The sequence below is a fragment of the Nothobranchius furzeri genome, chromosome 6, assembly GCF_043380555.1.
Source record: "Nothobranchius furzeri strain GRZ-AD chromosome 6, NfurGRZ-RIMD1, whole genome shotgun sequence".
NCBI classification, from domain to species: Eukaryota; Metazoa; Chordata; class Actinopteri; order Cyprinodontiformes; family Nothobranchiidae; genus Nothobranchius; species Nothobranchius furzeri.
In genome coordinates this window covers 79,680,555-79,700,385 of record NC_091746.1, presented here as the reverse complement: position 1 = coordinate 79,700,385, position 19,831 = coordinate 79,680,555, and the positions used below count along the sequence as shown (strand labels likewise).

General features: G+C 43.7%; 1 protein-coding gene across 1 annotated transcript; it reads left to right on the top strand.

Annotated features, from left to right (window-relative positions):
- Window positions 1-535: 535 nt before the first annotated feature.
- On the top strand, window positions 536-17,438 carry si:dkey-162b23.4 (sodium/hydrogen exchanger 9B2). Its single transcript, XM_015943649.3, has 13 exons — window positions 536-621; window positions 3,414-3,691; window positions 3,838-4,039; window positions 4,190-4,360; window positions 4,599-4,741; window positions 5,085-5,212; window positions 5,290-5,465; window positions 7,851-7,957; window positions 9,956-10,105; window positions 11,701-11,809; window positions 12,151-12,287; window positions 16,835-17,057; window positions 17,341-17,438. The coding sequence occupies exons 2-13, from the start codon at window positions 3,557-3,559 to the stop codon at window positions 17,400-17,402; spliced, it is 1,743 nt and encodes a 580-aa protein (XP_015799135.1). The 5' UTR covers window positions 536-621; window positions 3,414-3,556; the 3' UTR covers window positions 17,403-17,438.
- The last annotated feature ends 2,393 nt before the right edge of the window (window positions 17,439-19,831 follow it).

Below are 19,831 nucleotides of genomic sequence, written 5' to 3'. Positions count from 1 at the left end.
TCCGCTGCTCCTCCACATCGAGAGGAGCCAGTTGAGGTGGCTCGGGCATCTGGTAACCTGGTATCCTGGACACCTTCCTGGTGTGATTTTACGGCACGTCCAACCAGGAGGAGACCCAGGACATGCTTGAAGGACTTTTTCCTGTCTGGTCAGGGACCACCTTGAAATTCCCCCGGAGGAGCTGACTCAAGTGGCTGGGGAGAGAGAAGTCTGGACCTCCCTGCTTAGGCTGCTGTCCCAGCTACCTGACTCCGGATAAGCGGAAGAGATTGAATGGATGGCAAAAAAACAACAACAATATAACAGAATGTTAGCAGGTTAATGACACAAGTTAGTTTACAGAGCATAAATAGTAATCAGGGTGAATAAAACAAATGTTTGAGCATTTTTTTCCAACAGGCTGGAATAAAATACAGTAAATACCATTATTAGTGTCTGTTCTTCACACTGACATGCACCTCTCAGGAGAGGATCGCCTCCTGTCCTGTCACTAATCCGCCTCACTCCTATCCAGCTGGTGTTTTTACCAGATTTACGCACACACACACACACACACACACACACACACACACACACACACCGTCTCTAGGCTGGAATCGATGCTCGAGATGACAGCATGAGGTGAGCAGCTTTTATTCAGTAAATTAAATTTAATATAACGTATCTTAAAAGAGTCATAGCGGGTGGAGTTGGGAAGTCTCCGTACGCAGCTACGGTGTTTTTAAAACTTAGAGGAAGAGGAAAGGTCGCCCTGCAGCGTGGACCCTGTTAAATGAACCCGACTCTGTCCATGTTAGTCACGTGACATGACCGTTTTCCTCCAAGACAGTTAGCTTATTAAAATATTCGTGCCAGACGCATTGCTTTGTTTGTGGCTAAATCAGTGTCACCGAGGAGGAGAATGTGGACTTAAAGGGGAAGGCGGGAAGCTCTGGGTTAGCTTAAACCACGTTAAGACGTGTCCGCAGTTTTCACTAAACGCTGCTTCTACGGTCCCACAGAACAACCTGTCACTAACTAGGTAGCTAGTTAACTGGACGACTAACCTACTTGAGCTAACGCTAGCTAGGTGTGCCATATGGTGGAGCTATAAGCGTTGATTAGAGCGATTTGTTCACAATTGGATTAGCCAGCGTCTCCTAGTCCATAGGTCCCAGCGTGCTCTCCATAATTAATGCTTCTCTGGTTTCTGCTCAGGTCCCTGCTTACTTTAAGAACGCTGTAATCCACCCGCGTCTTAAAAAACCGAGTCTCGACCCCTCTCTCCATTGCAGCTTCAGACCATCTCTAAACTTCCGTTCATCTCCAAGATCTTGGAAAAGGTTGTGGCTAAACAACTTACAGCTGCTCTTGATGAACATAACATCTACGATTGCTTACAGTCAGGTTTTCATAGAGCTCATTCTACTGAAACAGCTCTTGGTGTCTCTAATGACCTTCTGACTCACAGTGATGCAGGGGACTGTTCTGTTCTGGTCCTGCTGGACCTGACTGCAGCCTTTGACACTGTTGACCATCACCTGCTACTGGAGAGGCTGAGAGACTGGGTCGGCCTATAAGGAACTGCTCTGGAGTGGTTCTCCTCTTATCTCTCTGAGCGCTCCTTTTCTGTGGCCGTCTCCAAGTTTAGGTCCTCCACCACCTCTCTTACCCATGGTGTCCCACAAGGTTCTGTGCTGGGGCATCTGCTCTTCCTCCTCTATCTGCTTCCTCTTCAGCACATCCTGAGCTCCTTCAAAGGAATCTCCTACCATCTTTATGCAGATGACATCCAACTGTACATCTCCTTTAAGCCCCATGAGATGTCTAAGCTGCAGCTGTTACACACCTGCTTAGACTCTATCAAAACCTGGATGGCTGGGAGCTTTCCACAGCTGAATGAAGATAAGACTGAGATCCTCATCTGTGCCCCAGACAAGCTGGTTCCCATGGTCAGAGACTCTCTTGGTCAGCTTGCTTTTCACACCAAACCTTCTGTCAGGAATCTTGGTGTGACCTTTGACACAGCGCTCACCCTGGATTCTCATGTCAGTTCTCTTGTTGGCTCTTCCTTCTTCCATCTCAGGAACGTTGCTAAGCTGAGTCCCATTCTGTCCCGCTCTGAACTTGAGACAGTTCTCCACACCTTCATCTCCTCACGCTTAGACTACTGTAACTCTCTTTTCACGTGTCTGAGCAGAACCTCCCTGAACCGTCTACAGGTGGTTCAGAACGCCTGTGCTCGGCTTCTGACCAAGTCCTCCAAACACACCCACATCACCCCGCTTCTCCTCCAGCTTCACTGGCTGCCAGTCAACTTCAGGGTTCATTTCAAGGTCCTGGTTCTGGTCTATAGGGCCTTACATGGACAAGCACCATCTTACATTGGTGATCTTTTTAGTCCCTACACCCCCAGCAGGTCCCTGAGGTCCAGTGATCAAAGCCTACTGGTTGTGCAGCACCAGGCTAAAGACCAAAGGTGACAGATCATCTGCTGCTGTGGCCCCCAGACTCTGGACCTCTCTCCCCCTGAGCCTGAGATCAGTGGACTCAGTGGTCTCCTTTAAAAAGCAGCTGAAGACTCACTTGTTCAAGCTGGCTTTTGTATGACCTTCTTCACCTCTCTCTTAATTCTGCTCTCCCCACCTATTCCACCTTCCTCAGGATCCACTGATTTCCCTCTTTCCTGTTCACTCTCTCTCTTTCTTTACATTTTTAAATCACAGTTGTCTATTTTTGCTCATTTAAAATATATTTTTAACCGTTTTCCAAATTCTTTTTTCCATTTTTCCATTTTTCGTTTTTGTGAAGCGCCTCGTTATTTTTATCTTGAGAGATGCTATAGAAAAGATCTTTTCTTCTTCTTCTTCTGTTGCTCTAGCTTAGCGGCTATCAAAACATTGTGGTAATGTTTGTTCCGCTTGTACTTATTTGTAAACTATTGGCAGTTAAAGGTTCGCAACGGCAATTATTTATAACATTCAGTAATAACCGTGTTAGTTAGTTTTCTAGGGGAAGCTGGATAATTTGGAGGACTGGGTAAATGTAGTTTTATAATTGGGAGCTAGTTTGATTTGAATGGCAGGTACCTCATCTGTTACCCAAAGCCTGTGGAGTTTGTTGTAGTATGTCAGTGTCACTATTTATGAAGTAATTTAAAAACAACAAAGTGCTGCACAGCAGAAAGTAATAATACAATTACCAAGACACAGCAGTTAGGGACATCAAAGATGGATCATAAAAGGAATCCGAAAGATAAAATCATAAAGTAAACCCAGTCAAACGAATAGAAAGTGGCATGGCTCTACTTGTTCAAAGCTAGAGTAAAATTGTTTTTTAGGGAACTGTAAAATCCCGCCAGCTGTGAGCAGGTTTAGTTTGTTCTGAAGGCCTGCAGCTTCATCTGCTAAAACACCATCACCACTGTTTTTCAGTCTAGATCTTGGAAAAGCATGAAACGCACCGAGGAGAGCTGGATGTGTGGACGTGAAGTAAACAATCAATTGTCAGACTCGATGTTCAGCTTGATGCCCGGCATTAGAAAAGAGAGAAGATCAGAAATACTGTAGGTTTCACGATGGAGGACACCCAGCAGAAACCTGCAGAGCCAGATCCAAGCCCAGGACCGAGTCCAGCCCCTAGTCCAGCACCCAGTCCAGCGCCAAGCCCTCTACTCGACAGAATCACCCTGCCTGCTGGCAACCATGTCGAGGTAACGGCTTAAGAGAAAGTCTGAAGCTCAAGTGACTGGTTTCCGATCTGGATATGTGAACATTATCATCACTGATATGTTTGGTGTTATAGATGAAGGACACACGTCACTGACATTATGCCCACATCCCAATTCTTCCTTTAAAGCACCTAAATGTGAACCAGATCCAGGTAGTGGTACGGCGCTGCTCCACTCCAAATGTGACGGAGGAGACCACCTATTTCATTCCTCGTAACCCCGTGGTGGACGCTGGCACTAACACAGACCCTCCGGTGGTCTGCTGCCCGCTGCTTCGAAGATTTTGCCCGTGTCCACCAAGAGGCCTTCTCGCCTCCTTCATTACCAAAGGTAAGGGATTAATCCACCTTTGGGCTTTCTAGTGTTCTCTCTTGGATGTTTGTTTTAAAAGTTTCACAAGGTTAAAATCACTACACGTTTCATTCTGTGCGTTTCTGTTTGTAACATTAGAAGATCACATGTCTCCTCCTTTCTCCTCAGTTCTTCTGGCAGCTGTGCTCTTTGGGGTTATTTGGTCCGTCACAGAAGAAGAATGTCTCCCAGGAGGGAACCTGTTTGGAATCACGGTTCTCTTCCTCTGTGCTCTGATTGGTGGCAAACTGGTTGCTTTCATCCGGCTGCCGAAGCTTCCACCATTCCCACCACTCCTTGGTACATATATCGGCTTTCATCTCTTTAGTAAATACACAGAACGATTAGTCTGTGGTTACTACTCAGCCGTTAAACTTAATGGTCTTTAATTTGCGATGTAAATGGTTAAGAACAAAAGTTAGGAGCAACAGATGAGCATTCGTCTTGTTCTGTTTATACCACATCCTCGTAGTATAAACATGGCTTCAGTGTATAAAAGGATCGTTTTTCCTCTCTCCCACCCTCTGTTGGCTTGCAGGTATGCTGCTGATGGGATTCCTGCTGAGGAATATTCCAGTTGTGACTGATGGGGTGTACATTAACTTCAGATGGTCCGCATCACTGAGGAACATCGCTCTGGCGGTAATCCTGGCCAGAGCGGGTCTGGGGTTAGATCCCAAGGTATGGCTACACAAAAAGTCCCTTGTTGTTAGATTCTCAAGCAAACTGCAGATTTTTATGATTCTTTTAAAATTGCTAAAGAAAAGTGTTGCTTTAGGAGCAGATATTAAATTTCCAAATTTTCCAAAGGAAAATAAAGATTCCAGTAAGAGTTTACTGAAAGTAAGGAGGAATTTTTGGCTATAATTCAGTTTTCCATTAGAAAAGTCATCAAGTTATTTTGATTCTCAGTTATTCATCTCATTCACTGGTGCCACTGAACTTCTGTGCTTATAAATTTCACAGCTTTTGAAAGACTTGTTGTTGAAAGTAACACATCATTAAATTCTGTTTTTCCTTTCAGGCTTTGAGGAAACTCAAATCCGTGTGTGTCCGTGTGGCGGCCGGACCCTGCTTGATGGAAGCCTGCACTGCAGCTGTGATCTCTCACTTCCTCATGGGCTTGCCCTGGGTGTGGAGCTTCATACTTGGGTAAATTTAACGCTTCAGAATTCTCTTTTCCGATTAAAGCTGTTAATGAGTGACCCTCCATCCTCTGATGGTGTCAGCTTTGTGCTGGGTGCTGTGAGTCCAGCGGTGGTGGTTCCCTCCATGCTACAGCTGCAGAAGGATGGATACGGTGTAGAGAAGGGCATTCCCACCCTGCTGATGGCTGCTGGGAGCTTTGATGATATTCTTGCCATCACAGGGTTCACCACATGCTTGGGCATGGCCTTTGCTACAGGTAGCATGTGTGTATGTGTGTGTGCGTGTGTGTGTGTTGGGGGGGTTAATAGGGTCGACCCAGGAGAAGCTGGAAGGATCGTCTCCACACTGGCCAGGAAATGTCTTGGGGTCCCACTATTGGAACTGGTGGAGGTTGCCTTGGAGAGAATGGTTTGGGGCTTTCTGCTAGAGCTGCTACCTCTACGACCCCACCCCCCAAAAAAAACATAAGAGAGGGGTCATACCTGAAATAGAGCTGGGCGATGTGGCCTAAAATCAATATCATGGTATATTGAGGAGTTCACTTCGAAAACGATAAATGGACGATGCACAAAGCAAAAGTCATCCAGTAGATGGGGCTGTCACATGCATAGGGATCCTCATGGACGTAATTTTCACTTTAGAAGTGGGGGGGGGAGATCTTTACAGTATGTTCTAATGGGAAACAGGCTTCAACACAAATGGTTGCTTTCTGCTTGGTCCTAGAGCTCAACCAGTGTCTGTTTAATATAGCGTAATATTGTTTTTGGATGGTAAAAAGTGCAGGGGTCAAAACTTGACTTTGGGAAAAGTGGGGGGGGGGGGGCATGTCCCCCCTGTCCCCCCAAAAATTACGTCCATGGGGATCCCTTTCCGGTCGGCTCATGGGTACCTGGAAGAACGAAAACATGAATGCAAGTCAGCGGGGCTAAAAGAGATATTTTCTAATCCGCTTTGCCTTACACCCTGGATCGCACATATGTTGCACAGCAATTTAAATGAAAGGTAATGATGGGTGTTTTGACAACGCCAGTCACGTACTTTGAGATTTATCAACTTGTAAAAGTTCATAATTAGCGCATGACTACAAACCAGACATTAGCACGTCGCATATATGACATCACCACAGGATCTCCTTCCCCCTAGCGTAGCCGCTACTTACCACATGGCCAGGTGTATGGTGGTTCTTTCCTCCCGAGGGAAGGATTTAAAGTTCGCTGAACTTACAGCCGTTTTCCCTGTTTTTCTCCATGTCTGGTTCGATGACGTCACTTTTGTGAAGCCCATTTGTAGTCCTGGACTTATTTTCACACAAAACCTAAAGTAGCGTTTCCCCCTGTTCGAAAATAAGCGCGTTCTTTGTGTCAAAATGCTTCATTAAAATTCGCAGACATCATATGTGAAATCCATGGCACATAACAAGCAGAATTGGAAAATAACGTTTTGACTTGCATTCACTTTTTCATTCTTCCAGGGACCCGTGGTCCGGAAATAGATGGGCGCGACTTTGGCTCCCTATTACGTAGAGTCGAGATGTCATGTGACTCAAGGTGTTACATCTTGAGTCACATGAACGTTGCCAACCTACACACATCTTTTCTTTTTATTACTTGTCAGGTTTAAGCACCTAAGACACCACATAACACACAGGAAAGAGACACAAAAGTCAGAATTCTGTTTAAGCTCGAGGAGAATGGAATAAAGTCACACCAACCCAGTCTCCACTGAGCTGACGCTTCCTCAAACCATTCTGACCTCTGAAATCCGAGCACCTATATTTATTACAAATCGGGAGCTCCCTAGTTACATGCCTGAGAGCCGATTCTGAAGGGAGGGGGAAAACACAGCTCTCAGTCCTAAATTGTTGCAAGTTTAAAACAAAGAGCATTCATTATTACACCAAGAACTTTCAGTGTCTTATCACACGATGAGTCAGCAGTTGATAGAACAGCGGATCTTCTCAGGTCGTCCTTGGGTCACATTAAGTCAGATTTTAACACCCTTAAAAACTCATGAGGGAATTTTACAATACAGCAACTGTTTAAGTATATAAATGATAAAATCATTGAGCATAAAACATGGTAAAGGAAACAATCTTTAATTGTAATAAAAGCATAAAACATGATCATTGAAAACATGAATAATAGTTCTGGCATTACTGAATTTATCGACAATGGAAAAATGAAATCGGTGTGAGTCAGAAATCTCCAACGATACGTTTTCAAGTTATTGCCCAGCCCTAACCTGAAGCCTCTACCTCTGTTGGAAGGTGTTCTCTATTTGCACATGCAAAGCTTCTTAAACTTCATCTCAAACCACATGACTTCTTAGTCCAAAATGTGACCTTGTAGTCCTCAAATGTAAGTCCCCTTGTCTTTAGGTGTTTACTGTGTTTAGTCATTCTCTTTTGCATCTGTTGTTTAGTCTCAAGATGCAGTTTGTGTATTGTCAGTAGCCCAGCAGAGGGTGTATGTACACAAGTATACGTGTGCATTGTGTCTATCTTCTGTCAGCACTATAATAATGAGTCTAACCCTTTTATTGAAAGTCATTATTATCTTTTAACGCGAGTGAAATTATCCAATGACATCCTGAATTTGTTGTATTTTACATCCTAATTTACTGGCCCAACTTTTCCTTCCAGGCTCCACCTGGTATAACCTGCTGCGAGGTGTTCTGGAGGTGGCAGGAGGGACAGCTGCTGGGATCCTCCTTGGCTTCCTCATCCAGTACTTTCCTAGTGTCGACCAGGTTTGTAATCACTTGCAGCACTCCTTCTAGTTAGACTTTATTTATGGTATGTTCATTTTTACGCTACTTATCATCACAGCTTTTATGTGAAACAGAATAGCATCGTAAACGAGTTGAACAATGATTTATCCTGATGGAAACACCTCATGTTCGTCTTGAATGAAGGGTCCAACAGTACAGAGGTTTTGGCATGTATGTTTTGTGCATTGTCATTTGCAGTAACTTATCTTCACACGTCGGTGTGGTGAAAAGCTCACGCTGCATAAATAGGTTCAGTGGACAGAGTGCAGCTAAGCAGAACCGGTTTGAAATCATCTAGTATAAAAGGAATAAGCTGAGCATCTTACTAGAGCCGATGTGGGACTATTTTTGTTTATTCTGCTCCCACAGTCTGTTCCTGTCAGTCCTGCATGGTCCCAAAATATTTGCATCCAACCTTGCCTCCACCCACAGTCCCATCAAAGCTTAAATCAGGATTATTTTTTTCTCCGATGGCACCAGAGGTTGAGAAATGTATCGCACCTTAATGGCCGAGCTCACAGAAAAACTGTTTTTACTTGTTCTTGAAATATGATGGGCCACTCTGAGTCTATTACGCTGCCTAAACTTCTGCACCTACTTCCTGCGTTAGCCACCAATATAAAAGTAGATGAGCAAACACTCATATTCAGGGTATCCGCGGGTCCTTAAAAAGTCTTAAAAAGTCTTAAATTTGCTTTTCCAAATATAAGGCCTTAAAAATCCTTAAAAATGACAAATAATCCTTAAATGCAGTTTCCAAAGGTCTTAAATGGCCAAAGACCCAATAAACAAGATATTTTTATTTCTATAAAATTTTCGTGAATTTGTAGTTGGTGTTCAGCGTTTTTGTGTACGATGTTGGCGTAAGCGGAACCGTACACATTCAGTTGGTTGTGAAAGGGGGCTATTTTTAGATGAGCACATTAGCTGGTTAAGCTAGTGGGAGCTTGCACCATGGGGAAGTGCAAGTTTAATGGTGACTGGATGGCTAATCCCACGTTTGCGACGTGGCTAGCACCGGTTCCAGGCAATAGCTGGAAATTATAGCTTAAATGAAATAAAAAAAAATAGCTTAAATTTGGTCAAAGTGGCCTTAAAAAAGGTCTTAAAAAGTCTTAAATTTGGCTGCCTTAAACCTGCAGATACCCTGATATTAGAAAATCCAGTCAGATGCACGCTACGTTGAAAAACGTGGAGTCGTCTATCAGAAACCATCCATCCATTTTCAGCAAACACACACACACACACACACACACACACACACACACCTAAGGACAATTTGGACAGACCAATCTACCTAACAGTCATGTTTTTGGACTGTGGGAGGAAGCCGGAGTACCCGGAGAGAACCCACGCATGCACAGGGAGAACATGCAAACTCCACGCAGAAAGATCCCAGGACGGGAAGTGAACCCAGGACCTTCTTGCTGCAAGGCAGCAGCTCTAACCACTGCGCCACTGCGCAGCTACCAGAAACTAACCGTTAGCATTAGCAACTCCACAACACAGGAGGAAATAAAACAAAAGGAGTCAGTGGTAGAGTCAAATTGCTGTTAGCCAATCAGAGGCGAGATGTCCAAGTATCAGGAAATAAGACTCCAAAACCTGTTGTCTTCTGTTCCCCTCTGTTCTGTCTCACTTCTAGTTCCTGAAACAGGAGCGCCAGAGCTTTTTCCCCACAGAGATCGACCCACAAGACATGAATTTATACCAGAGATCACTTCTAATGTATTTAAAAACAAGTGATGTTGGTATTTAAATCCTTGTTTATGGCAGGATAGAACCCTCGTTTGTGAACACACACCTCTACCCGGCCAACAGAGCTAAAACACATTGATGTACAATTATTCCGACCTTATGCTGTTTATTTATATGTAAATGACTCCCAGTCTTTTCTTAGCAACCTACTTCTGCCTACAGCATTCAGTTTTATTACAATTTAATCGTTTTGAAATGTTTCTCTTGTCTTTCTGGTAGAAACACGTCGTGATGAAGCGTTCCTTCTTGGTGTTGGGTCTGTCCATCTTTGCCGTGTTTGGCAGTGGTGTTGCAGGCTTCCCAGGCTCTGGGGGGCTTTGCACCTTGGTGTTGGCGTTCCTGGCTGGCATGGGCTGGGGACCAGAAAAGGTAATACTGTCAATACACATTATAGGGTTGGGCATCGAGCATCGGTTAGAACCGGTTCCAACTGTTAGTTTTTCCCGGAATCGTTCAAAGTTTTTATTTCGATTCCTAGTTTCGATTCCTAGAATGCCGACCGGAAGAGGAATCCGCGGCCGATCTCCGTGAAAAATAAACGTGATCTGCAAATTGTGATCAACACTTTTCAGAGCTGATCACACCAGCTGTCTATGTGCCGCACCGTCCATCCTCCCCCCCCCCCCCACCCCCCCACCCGGCGCGTAGTGGCCAAATATAAACAAACGCGTCTGCCGAGCTTTTCCTCCTTGATGTAAACTTGGACTCCTGCTGCGTAGAGGAAACTTGTTAAAATACGTCAACACGGTGGATTTAGTAGGAGCTTTAAAGAACAAACTCTGGACGGTGTGAGGTGAGTTTGTCTCACTGCAGAAATAAAAACACACACGGAGCATCAGCAGTCAGACGCAGCCGCTCACCAACACTCGCGTGTGTGTGTGTGTGTGTGCGCGTGTGTGTGTGTGTGTGCGCGTGTGAGCGTGAGCGTCAGAAGGCTGAACAATAACCTGTAGAATAATTAAAGTCATCATGCTAGAGAAGCTTCTCTGTGGTGGACCACACCAGCTTCTGCCACAATAAATAATAATAATAATAATAATAATAATAATAAATCACACACAAAGTTGTGAACATTTTAATTTCCTTTCTGAACTGTTTCTGTTTAGAGTTTTAATGTTTCAAATCTGTTAGGTTGTTACTGACAGCAGCTACGTTTAAGTTTCACTTCCTGTTCTGACTGATCGCTGCTGCAGCATGGAGGTGTAGTTCTCAGCCATCCTGGACGTGATCATCCTGAGAGTTTTAGCTGAAAACAGCTGGACGTTTCTGGACATGTTGGAGACATTTAGCCTCTCATCCCAGAGGCTGCTTCCAGACTGGTTGTGGTCAGAAACAAACACACTGGTTGTGCTGCAAGTCTTTTTCTTTTTTCTCCAAAACACGTTTTAGTCTAAATGAAGGTGATGTTGTTGTTCATAGAGTTAAAATTCATGTTGAAGTTAAGATTATATCATCAAGTAGGACCTGTGGTTAGCTGGCTCATTTAAAACATGTCATGTCTTGAAAGAATCGGAATCGGGAATCGATAGGAACTGGAATCGAAACTAGGAATTGGAATTGGAATCGGAATCGTTCAAAATCAAATGATGCCCAACCCACAAAGTATGCCGTTCCACTTTCCATTTGCTATTTTGCCTCATTAGTATATCAAATCAGTTAATCAGTTAAAAGACACATTAATTAAAGCTACCTTTACGAAATGTTATAATTTTATGACTTTATTTTTTCTGATGTTAATCTATTTCTGTTTTTATGACTTGATGTTTTATTTAGTTTTGATCTTTGTGAAGCTCTTTGTGATTCTATATCTGTGATCAGTGCTAAATAAACAAAATGTACTTACTTACTGTACAGCAAAGTGCTTGTTGCCACTCGGTAGTCTACAGCGCTGTACGAGAAGTGCCTTATCATTGTGGCAGGACCTGAAGCAGCCAGACTGAGTTTTATTTTGTGTGTGTGTGAAGGCGCGTGTGGAGGAAGTGGTGAGCTGGGTGTGGGACGTGTTTCAGCCTCTCCTGTTTGGACTGATAGGGGCTGAGATTCGAGTGTCCAAGCTGGAGGGATGTACAGTTGGTAATACAACCACACAAAGCCTTCACCGTAACAGTGCCATCATTGTGCATCATTCAAATGTGACAGGGTGAATGTATGTACATATATTTGCATAAACAAAAGAGACGTGACATGTTCTGGTCTGTCCTGTAAATACTGAACGTACCATCTCTGTTGGCTCTTCTTCAGTTTGCTTTTATATTTGCGCAACAAGCTTGTAAAAAAATAAAAAATCGGATTCACGCTAGAGATAAAAGATGGTATTTCAGATTCTTCACTGGGTGCACGTATATTTTCCCTGCATGCTGATAAAGCTAGTGTCAGTGTAACCCAGTCCGACTCTTGTCCTCGTGTGCTTCCAGGTCTGGGCATAGCCTCTCTCCTCATTGCGCTACTGGTCAGGATCCTCTTCACGCTTGTGTGCGTGCTGCGCGCTGGCTTCAACGTGAGGGAAAAAGTCTTCATAGCTCTTGCATGGATGCCCAAAGCAACAGTGCAGGTGTGTCAGTGCTGGGATGTGTTTTAGGAAACTTGCACTCCTGGAATTGTTTAAAGAGCAAGTCACCCCCTACCAGAGTCTAACTCCACTCCCACTTCATGTCTGAAAAATGCAACAAATGATGTTGCCTAGCAGACCGAGAGGGCGGAGCCGCTAACAAATACACACACACACAGGTTCACGACAGCATTGTGACATCATAATGTACTTCTTAGCCAATAGCGGTGGCAGTTTTAAATTCAAATACAGTGCAGAGTTTTGACCTGACAACGGCACAACACTGACAGTTTTAAGCAGAATATTTAAATTTTAACTAAGATGCACTAAAGTGTCAAATTATTGACGACACGTGTCTGCAGCACGATTAGACACTCGTTTATTTAGTTTATCAGCAAAAAAAAGTTGATTTGGGGGTGACTTGCTCTTTAAAGAAGTTTTGGGCTGCCGGTGTCAAACCCGCGGTAGACATGTGTTATGGTGATTTGTATCATACACACACACATTCACACGCTGGTGGTCATGAGCTACAGTGTAGCCACAGCTGCCCTGAGGGATACTGACAGGTGAGGTTGCCGACCACCACCAGCAATCAAGGTGGTTTAAGTGTCTTGCCCAAGGACACAACAGCAGAATTCTCTTCCGGGAGCCGAGATCGACCCACAACCCTCTGATTACCGCACACTTCGCTGTACTTCCTAAGCTACCGTGGCCTCAAATCTCTGCATTTGCTGTTGTCCAACAATGACGGCTTTTACCGGGAATCGAACTCGGCCTCCCACATGGCAGGTGAGAATCCTACCACTGGACCACCAATTCACATCCTTCACGCTAATCTCAAAGTGCAGACACTTTCATTTGTTCCAATGATATTTTTAGAATCAGAATCAGAAGTTTTTATTGCCACATGTGTGCCAAGTCACAACATTATTGCTGCGGTATTTTGGTGCAGAAGGTAAGATAGAAAAAAAATAAATTAAGAGATAAGCAAATATAAGAACTAATAAAACACTCGTGATAAAATTATTAATGTAAAAAGTGGCAAGAATTAGAGAAGCAGCTATCTACTCCGTGTAGGTATTAATCTGAGTATTTGTTGAATGGTTCAAACACAGCATCGGGTCACGTGACTGGGACCAATCAACTTGAGCGGGCTGCCCTAGGATGTTCATTCAGAAGTCCAACTGCAGAGGGGAAGAAACTGTTTTTGTGGCGAGAGGTTCTGGTCCGAATGGATCTGAGCCTTCTGCCAGATAGGAGCGAGTCGAAGAGACCGTGTCCAGGGTGAGACGAGTCAGCTATTATCCGACCTGCACGCCTCAATGTCCTAGAGGTGTACAGATCTTGAATGGAGGGGAGTGATCGTAGCAATCAGATGTTCCACCTTGTTGTTCAAAACAAAGTTAGATGATAGCTGCTTCGATGCTAACGCACACTGTGCTGTTAAAGCTGTTATTGTGAATCTGCAAACAAGCTAGGTTTTAAATGCAAACACAGCCACAGAACACTCACCCCTCCCCTCAGCTACCATTAAGCCCTTTTCAGACAGACATTCTGGAACATTTGCGGACAATTCAATCCGGTTTTTAACCGGAACTGTGTTTTCAGACACACCACTTTTGTACCGGAACTTGTCCTTTCGGCTGCGTTCACACAGCAGGGAAAAGTTCCAGATGTCTGACGGCGGCGGGGAGTGGGGGGGTGGGGGTGGGGGGGGATCGGACTTATGTTAAGAAGAAGAAGAAGAAGAAAATATAATTTCTATAGCGCCTCTCAAGATAAGAATCACGAGGCGCTTAAGCATAATTCTGCGCACACGAAGACGCATAAGAGACCTGGATGATGAAGCTCAATGATTAAAGGAATCACTGAAGCGGTGTGAAGCGCTCCGTCGCGCGTCTAGGCGGTACCGTAGGAGGCGAGCTGCCGTGGTTCGCCGCATGCTACAGCAGCGGGCTATCTGGGTGCGCACAGCGTCCCCCGGTCCCCTCCTCCTCCCCCTCCCTCTTGTCCGGAACTTTACCTCACCAGTCTGAATCAGCCACCCTGTCCGTAACAAGTCCGGACCTGTTACTAGGGGCTTCGTCCGGATAAATTCCGGAACACATTATCCGGATGTTTGTATTCAGACAGAAAGGTCTTACGGACAGATTCCGGAACATTTCAGTTTTTCATGGCCTGTCTGAAGGGGGCTCTAGAGTCTTCTGTCTTAACTGGAAACCCACGATGCCAGAGGAAACAAGATAGTGCTAAACACCAGTCGCCCCTTTCTTGGTCCAAACGCTTTTTGTTGTCCGTGACTTCAAATGGTGTTTTTCTTTTTGGGACTCTTGATAGTTGGTCCTAAAGTTGAAGCGGTACCAGCTGGCTGTTTCTCCTTCTCTGATATTATTGGGCGGAGAACCTCTCACACCAGCGGTGTTCTATTGCTAAATATGCGAGTGTGCAATGAATGGAGGACCCAGGGAAGGCCTGGAAGTTGTTTCGGTGAGACCGACAACTGGAAGGTCTAATGGTTGTTTTCGGTCCGAAAGTTGTTATTAGTGGCGGTTTATAGACAAAAGCGCGAGAACCACTGAATTAACTTTTAAAACATTTTTTTATCTCCACAACATATTTACATATATGCTATGTTAGAATGTTGTAAAGAGGCATGGAAAAATGTTTTGAGCTCATTTGTTTTCCAAATTTGTAACTTTAAAAATGTGATGAATAAATTAAAAAAGGAGGAAATATGTGCATTTATCACAATATGCAGCCTAATTATGATTATTTCACGCTGCCCTAATTTTTACATCTAACTTTTTTGCATGATACAGTTGTTACATATGCTGATCCAAACCAGATGCTGTTCCCTGTGAGCTAACTGTATCCTGCTGTGAGCATGCCTTGCAAATTACTGATTTAAACATAAAATTAAAATGCAAATTAAAATCAAAGAATAAAAATGTGAAGTGAACAGTGAGCTAACTCAACACAACCTGGAGGGATGCACCTACAGAAACAACCCATTCGAAGGATTTTTTTCCCACCATTTTTACATAAAAGTGTCTGATCAACTTCACACACTGAATTACTATATCGTGGAAAATCCATGTTTGGGAGCTTTTAGCATCTATTATTGCATTTTATTTAGAAATTCCTGAAAAGGCCTGATGTGTAAGCTGTACGTCACTCCATCTTCCTGTTCTCAACATCAGGTCCTGCTCCTCCCCCAGAAGCCGTATGGGCCATTCCCATCTGTACCGGGTCGGCCCGGGCCGGGTAGCGTAGGTTGTTTGCATATCTGGGTGGCCTGGCATTTTTCCGGGCCAACCAAGGCTCATTCTCAGCCCTCTTCTCGAGGGGGTCTGCTTCAGGCCGACCAGGGCCAACACACCCACTGCTGACAGCAAATTCACACCTTCCATTAGAGCAAGCCTCTGATTGGTGGGTAGAATCAGCCCACATGGGCTTAAGACAAGGATGTGTGGAATCAACCGGGCCAGGCTGGGGCCGACTGGGGCTGCCCGGCCCAGGCCGACCCGGTACAGATGGGAATGGCCCATTAGTCTATGGTCTGTGACTCGTCTCCCTGGCCAGTTCAGGATGGCATAGGCGATAAGTGTCATAACAGACTTGGTAGTCGAGTGGTAAGAGTACTTGGTTGACACGCAGGTTCAAATCCCGCTTCAGTAGTAACTTTGAAAAATCTTTTTTAGCTACACCTGCCAGTATGTATTCAATACTTTATTGGTAAATAGTTTAAAATATAAGGACTAATCAGTGAATTTTTAATTTTTTTTGCTTTCCTTGTTTATTTAGCCAGTGTGAGTCCATGTGAGGTGAGCAGAGTCGACCAGTTAAAGTGCTGCTTAAAATGACCGAGTTCAAAGATCTTTAGACACACAAAGTATTTTGCATAAAATAATAAATAAAACTAAAATATGAAAACATGAAATCTGCTTCAGCTTGCTAAATAAAAACTGCCGTCCTCTCCGGGAGTCGAACCTACGTCAGCAGATGGCAAAACAGAGCCAGCTGGCAGACACCGTTACAACCGGACTACCACAGTCAGTACAGTAATGGGCCATTCCCATCTGTACCGGGTCGGCCCGGGCCGGGTAGCCCCAGTCGGCCCCAGCCTGGCCCGGTTGATTCCACACATCCTTGCCTTAAGCCCATGTGGGCTGATTCTACCCACCAATCAGAGGCTTGCTCTAATGGAAGGTGTGAATTTGCTGTCAGCAGTGGGTGTGTTGGCCCTGGTCGGCCTGAAGCAGACCCCCTCGAGAAGAGGGCTGAGAATGAGCCTTGGTTGGCCCGGAAAAATACCAGGCCACCCAGATATGTAAACAACCTACGCTACCCGGCCCGGGCCGACCCGGTACAGATGGGAATGGTCCATAAATGACATCCCAGTCGTGCCAGCTGTAATATTTTATCATATATTATGCCTGCCCTTGCTCTCAAGGTTTAAAATAGCATGACATGGAACCTTCAAGTTTCAGACTCCCTCTCATGCTAATTCAAGGTTTTTATTGAAGATCCCTGTGTTTGTCCTTTTTCAGGCAGCAATAGGTCCCACGGCTTTAGACATGGCGAGGATGAGGGACGACGAGCAGCTACAGGAGTACGGTATGGACGTGCTTACTGTGGCTGTGCTTTCCATCCTTCTCACGGCACCCATGGGAGCTCTCATCATTGGGCTCTGTGGACCTCGTCTGCTGCACAAACCAATGAACACGGCCTGTGGTGATCGAGTCAAACCCAATTTATCAACATTTTTCTTGGGTACGTACATTTTGTTATTCACAATCATCTCAGCTCAGCACCCCTGCACAACCTTGCTTTGTAGTCGCGCTCCAGTGGTGAACATCTTTCCCTATCTTTGTGATAGCTTTGTTCACACAAACAAGGATTTGCATCACTTCAGATGCAATGTATTTATTTTTATAGCTTGTTATAGAAAATTTCAGACTGGTTTATTTTTACATGCTTGTCCTTTGCTTAGCTTTAGTTTAGATTGTCATTAAAGGATTTGTTGTCTCTAATTGTCCTCTTTTTGTCTCCTTAGGCACCGCAGCAGGAGGTGAAGATGACACTGAAACTCCAGTCACGTTTGAAAGCACGCTCTGACATCAACATCGGTTTAATAAAACTCCTCAAACCTGAGTCATTTAGCCACTGAGTGGCTCCCTGTCAGCTCTTCATATCTGATTTAACACGTATTTATGGTCTAGGGAAGTTTTCAGGCTGAAAGCTCTTAAAAAGGGCTATGCAACAGACGGCCCGTGGGCCGGACCCGGCCACATATTGTGGCCCCCAAGCTGTAGCTCTTTATCTAAATCCACAAAGCCATCACAAATGTCCACGGTATCGTATGAGTAGCTTGTCATTCTGCAGTGTCGTGCTGAAGTCTGAGTTGCTGCCTTTAATTTTTTTTTAGGCGCGGTGCACTCTGAAGTCAGCTCTTATGGCGTTGAGAGTTCAGCATGGCATGTGTACACCAACACCGCCCGCTCTTGGCCCTTTTCCACTAGAGCCCACTCAGTGTGGTGCAGCTCTACTCTATACAGTAAGGGTGGTTTTCTATTACAACTGAGAAATGGTTTGTTTTAGTGGGGCAGCCCCCAGGGTTCCAAAAGTGATGTAGGTGAAATATATGTGATTAAAAACAATACTGTCCTTGAACTGGGAGATATGGCCTGAAATCAATATCATGACATATTGAGCAGGCTGCACAGTGGCACCAGCCCCCCCACCCCCCACCCCCACCCCCGTGACCCTACATGGACAAGCGGGTTCAGAAAATGGATGGATGGATATAGTGAGGATTTCACCTCGATAACGATAAACGGAATATAATTAAAGGTATGCGCAGAAGCAAAAGTTGTCCACTAGATGGGGCTGTCACATGTATCACATTGAGTCACATTTTTTACGTGACTCAAGGTGGTACAGCTTCAATGTTGCCAACCTACACACATCTTTTCATTTTTTGTTCTCAGATTTAATTACATGGGGAAAATTCTCTCGATAAGAGTCAGAAATTTCAATGACAAAAATTTTTGATTAATTGCCCAGCTCTAGTCTGTCCCTATGTTCAGTCCTCGTTTTAATTTCAGGTGACATTTCGGTGCTGTTGACGAAGTTAACGAGTGTTCTAAAAACCACAGCAGCAACAGCGTTACTGCTACTAGCAGGAAAACCTTGGAACAGCGCAGAGCCGATTCCAGCTTCCTTAAGCAGATTTTAGTAGAAAAGGGCCATTAGATGTGTGGTTTCCCCTGCTCTAAACAAATGAACTTTATACGATTGTGTTTGGCTTGGGGTAAAAAAAAGAACATTTGATCCAATATCATGTACTAGTGTGAGACTTCTGAATGGTTTACATTTTTACAAAGGCTGAATATTTATCTTATTTAATATTTTTCCTTTTTTGTGACTATGTAGGGAACACAAAGTACTTAGATTAAAAGATCAACAATGTTTTTTTGTGCGTGACTGAATGTACTAAATCTTTTGTTGTAATTTGACAAATATTAGTATTATAGATGATTGACTTTCACTTGTGTGCAGTGCTCATTTATGTTTTTGCATAATTTTTAATCTTGTGTATTAGCTGTATGTGTCTACATGAATTATTTGTAGTTTACAGACCTCAGGAGAAACAACTCAGAAGCTGCTTTATCATTACTGAACGAACTACAGCATATACTACAAGGCTTACAGTCTCGCTATCTTGTCCACAGCATCCCTCAAATATGATTTTGACACATTAGGTTTTTAACTACAGAAATATATGCAGTGAAACTTTCTTTGATTTGTTTACATTATTTTGAAATGAAGTATTAGAGATTATGTATGATGACTTTACAGCATTAGGGTTTTTTTTTCAAATAAAAATTCAAAATAACAAAAGTTGTCCTTTTCTTTTAACCCTTTGATGCATGAATTATGAAATCTTCAACCATGATTTTTTTTAACAATTTTTTTCATTCGTCTTTAGGTGTGAATGAAACAAATTTCAACAAATATCTTTTGTTAAATTTTATAATTTACAAATAATTTATTACATGTCCACCTCAGTGGACAGCGTGCATTCTGAACATGAAATATGTTGGCTTGACTTACTGAAGTCCAAATGGAGCGGCTCAAATGCAATAAAGTCTTCAACAGCTGTGCTTAATAGCAAAAACAAATAACAATTTTGAGTACCTGTCCACTGTAGTGACCATTATGCACCAAAGGGTTAATGATAGTGTAATATCTGACACTAGCCACTTTAATTCCAAATTTCTTTGAGCTGAATGTCTATTTCTTAATTTTGCTTCATGCTTAAATATCTAGACACACATTTGTTAAGGTGCTCCTGGTAAATGGAGTCAAGACTTTTACTAATGATAAGATCATGTCTTATTTGTGCTGCAAATCCATCAGCTGCCCTAAATTCTCAATGAGGAAACCAAAAATATTTATGATCACAAGGTTCAACATCGAAATAATATCGAGACATGTTTTGGTCCAATCTAGCATGTTTACAAAGTTATATTTGTGCTGACATC

Coding starts and splice junctions, on each gene's coding strand:
- si:dkey-162b23.4 (XM_015943649.3), top strand. CDS start 3,557: ATGGAGGACACCCAGCAGAAACCTGCAGAGCCAGATCCAAGCCCAGGA. Junction 5,466..7,850: donor GGGCATGGCCTTTGCTACAG/GTAGCATGTGTG, acceptor TTTTCCTTCCAG/GCTCCACCTGGTATAACCTG. Junction 7,958..9,955: donor ACTTTCCTAGTGTCGACCAG/GTTTGTAATCAC, acceptor TCTTTCTGGTAG/AAACACGTCGTGATGAAGCG.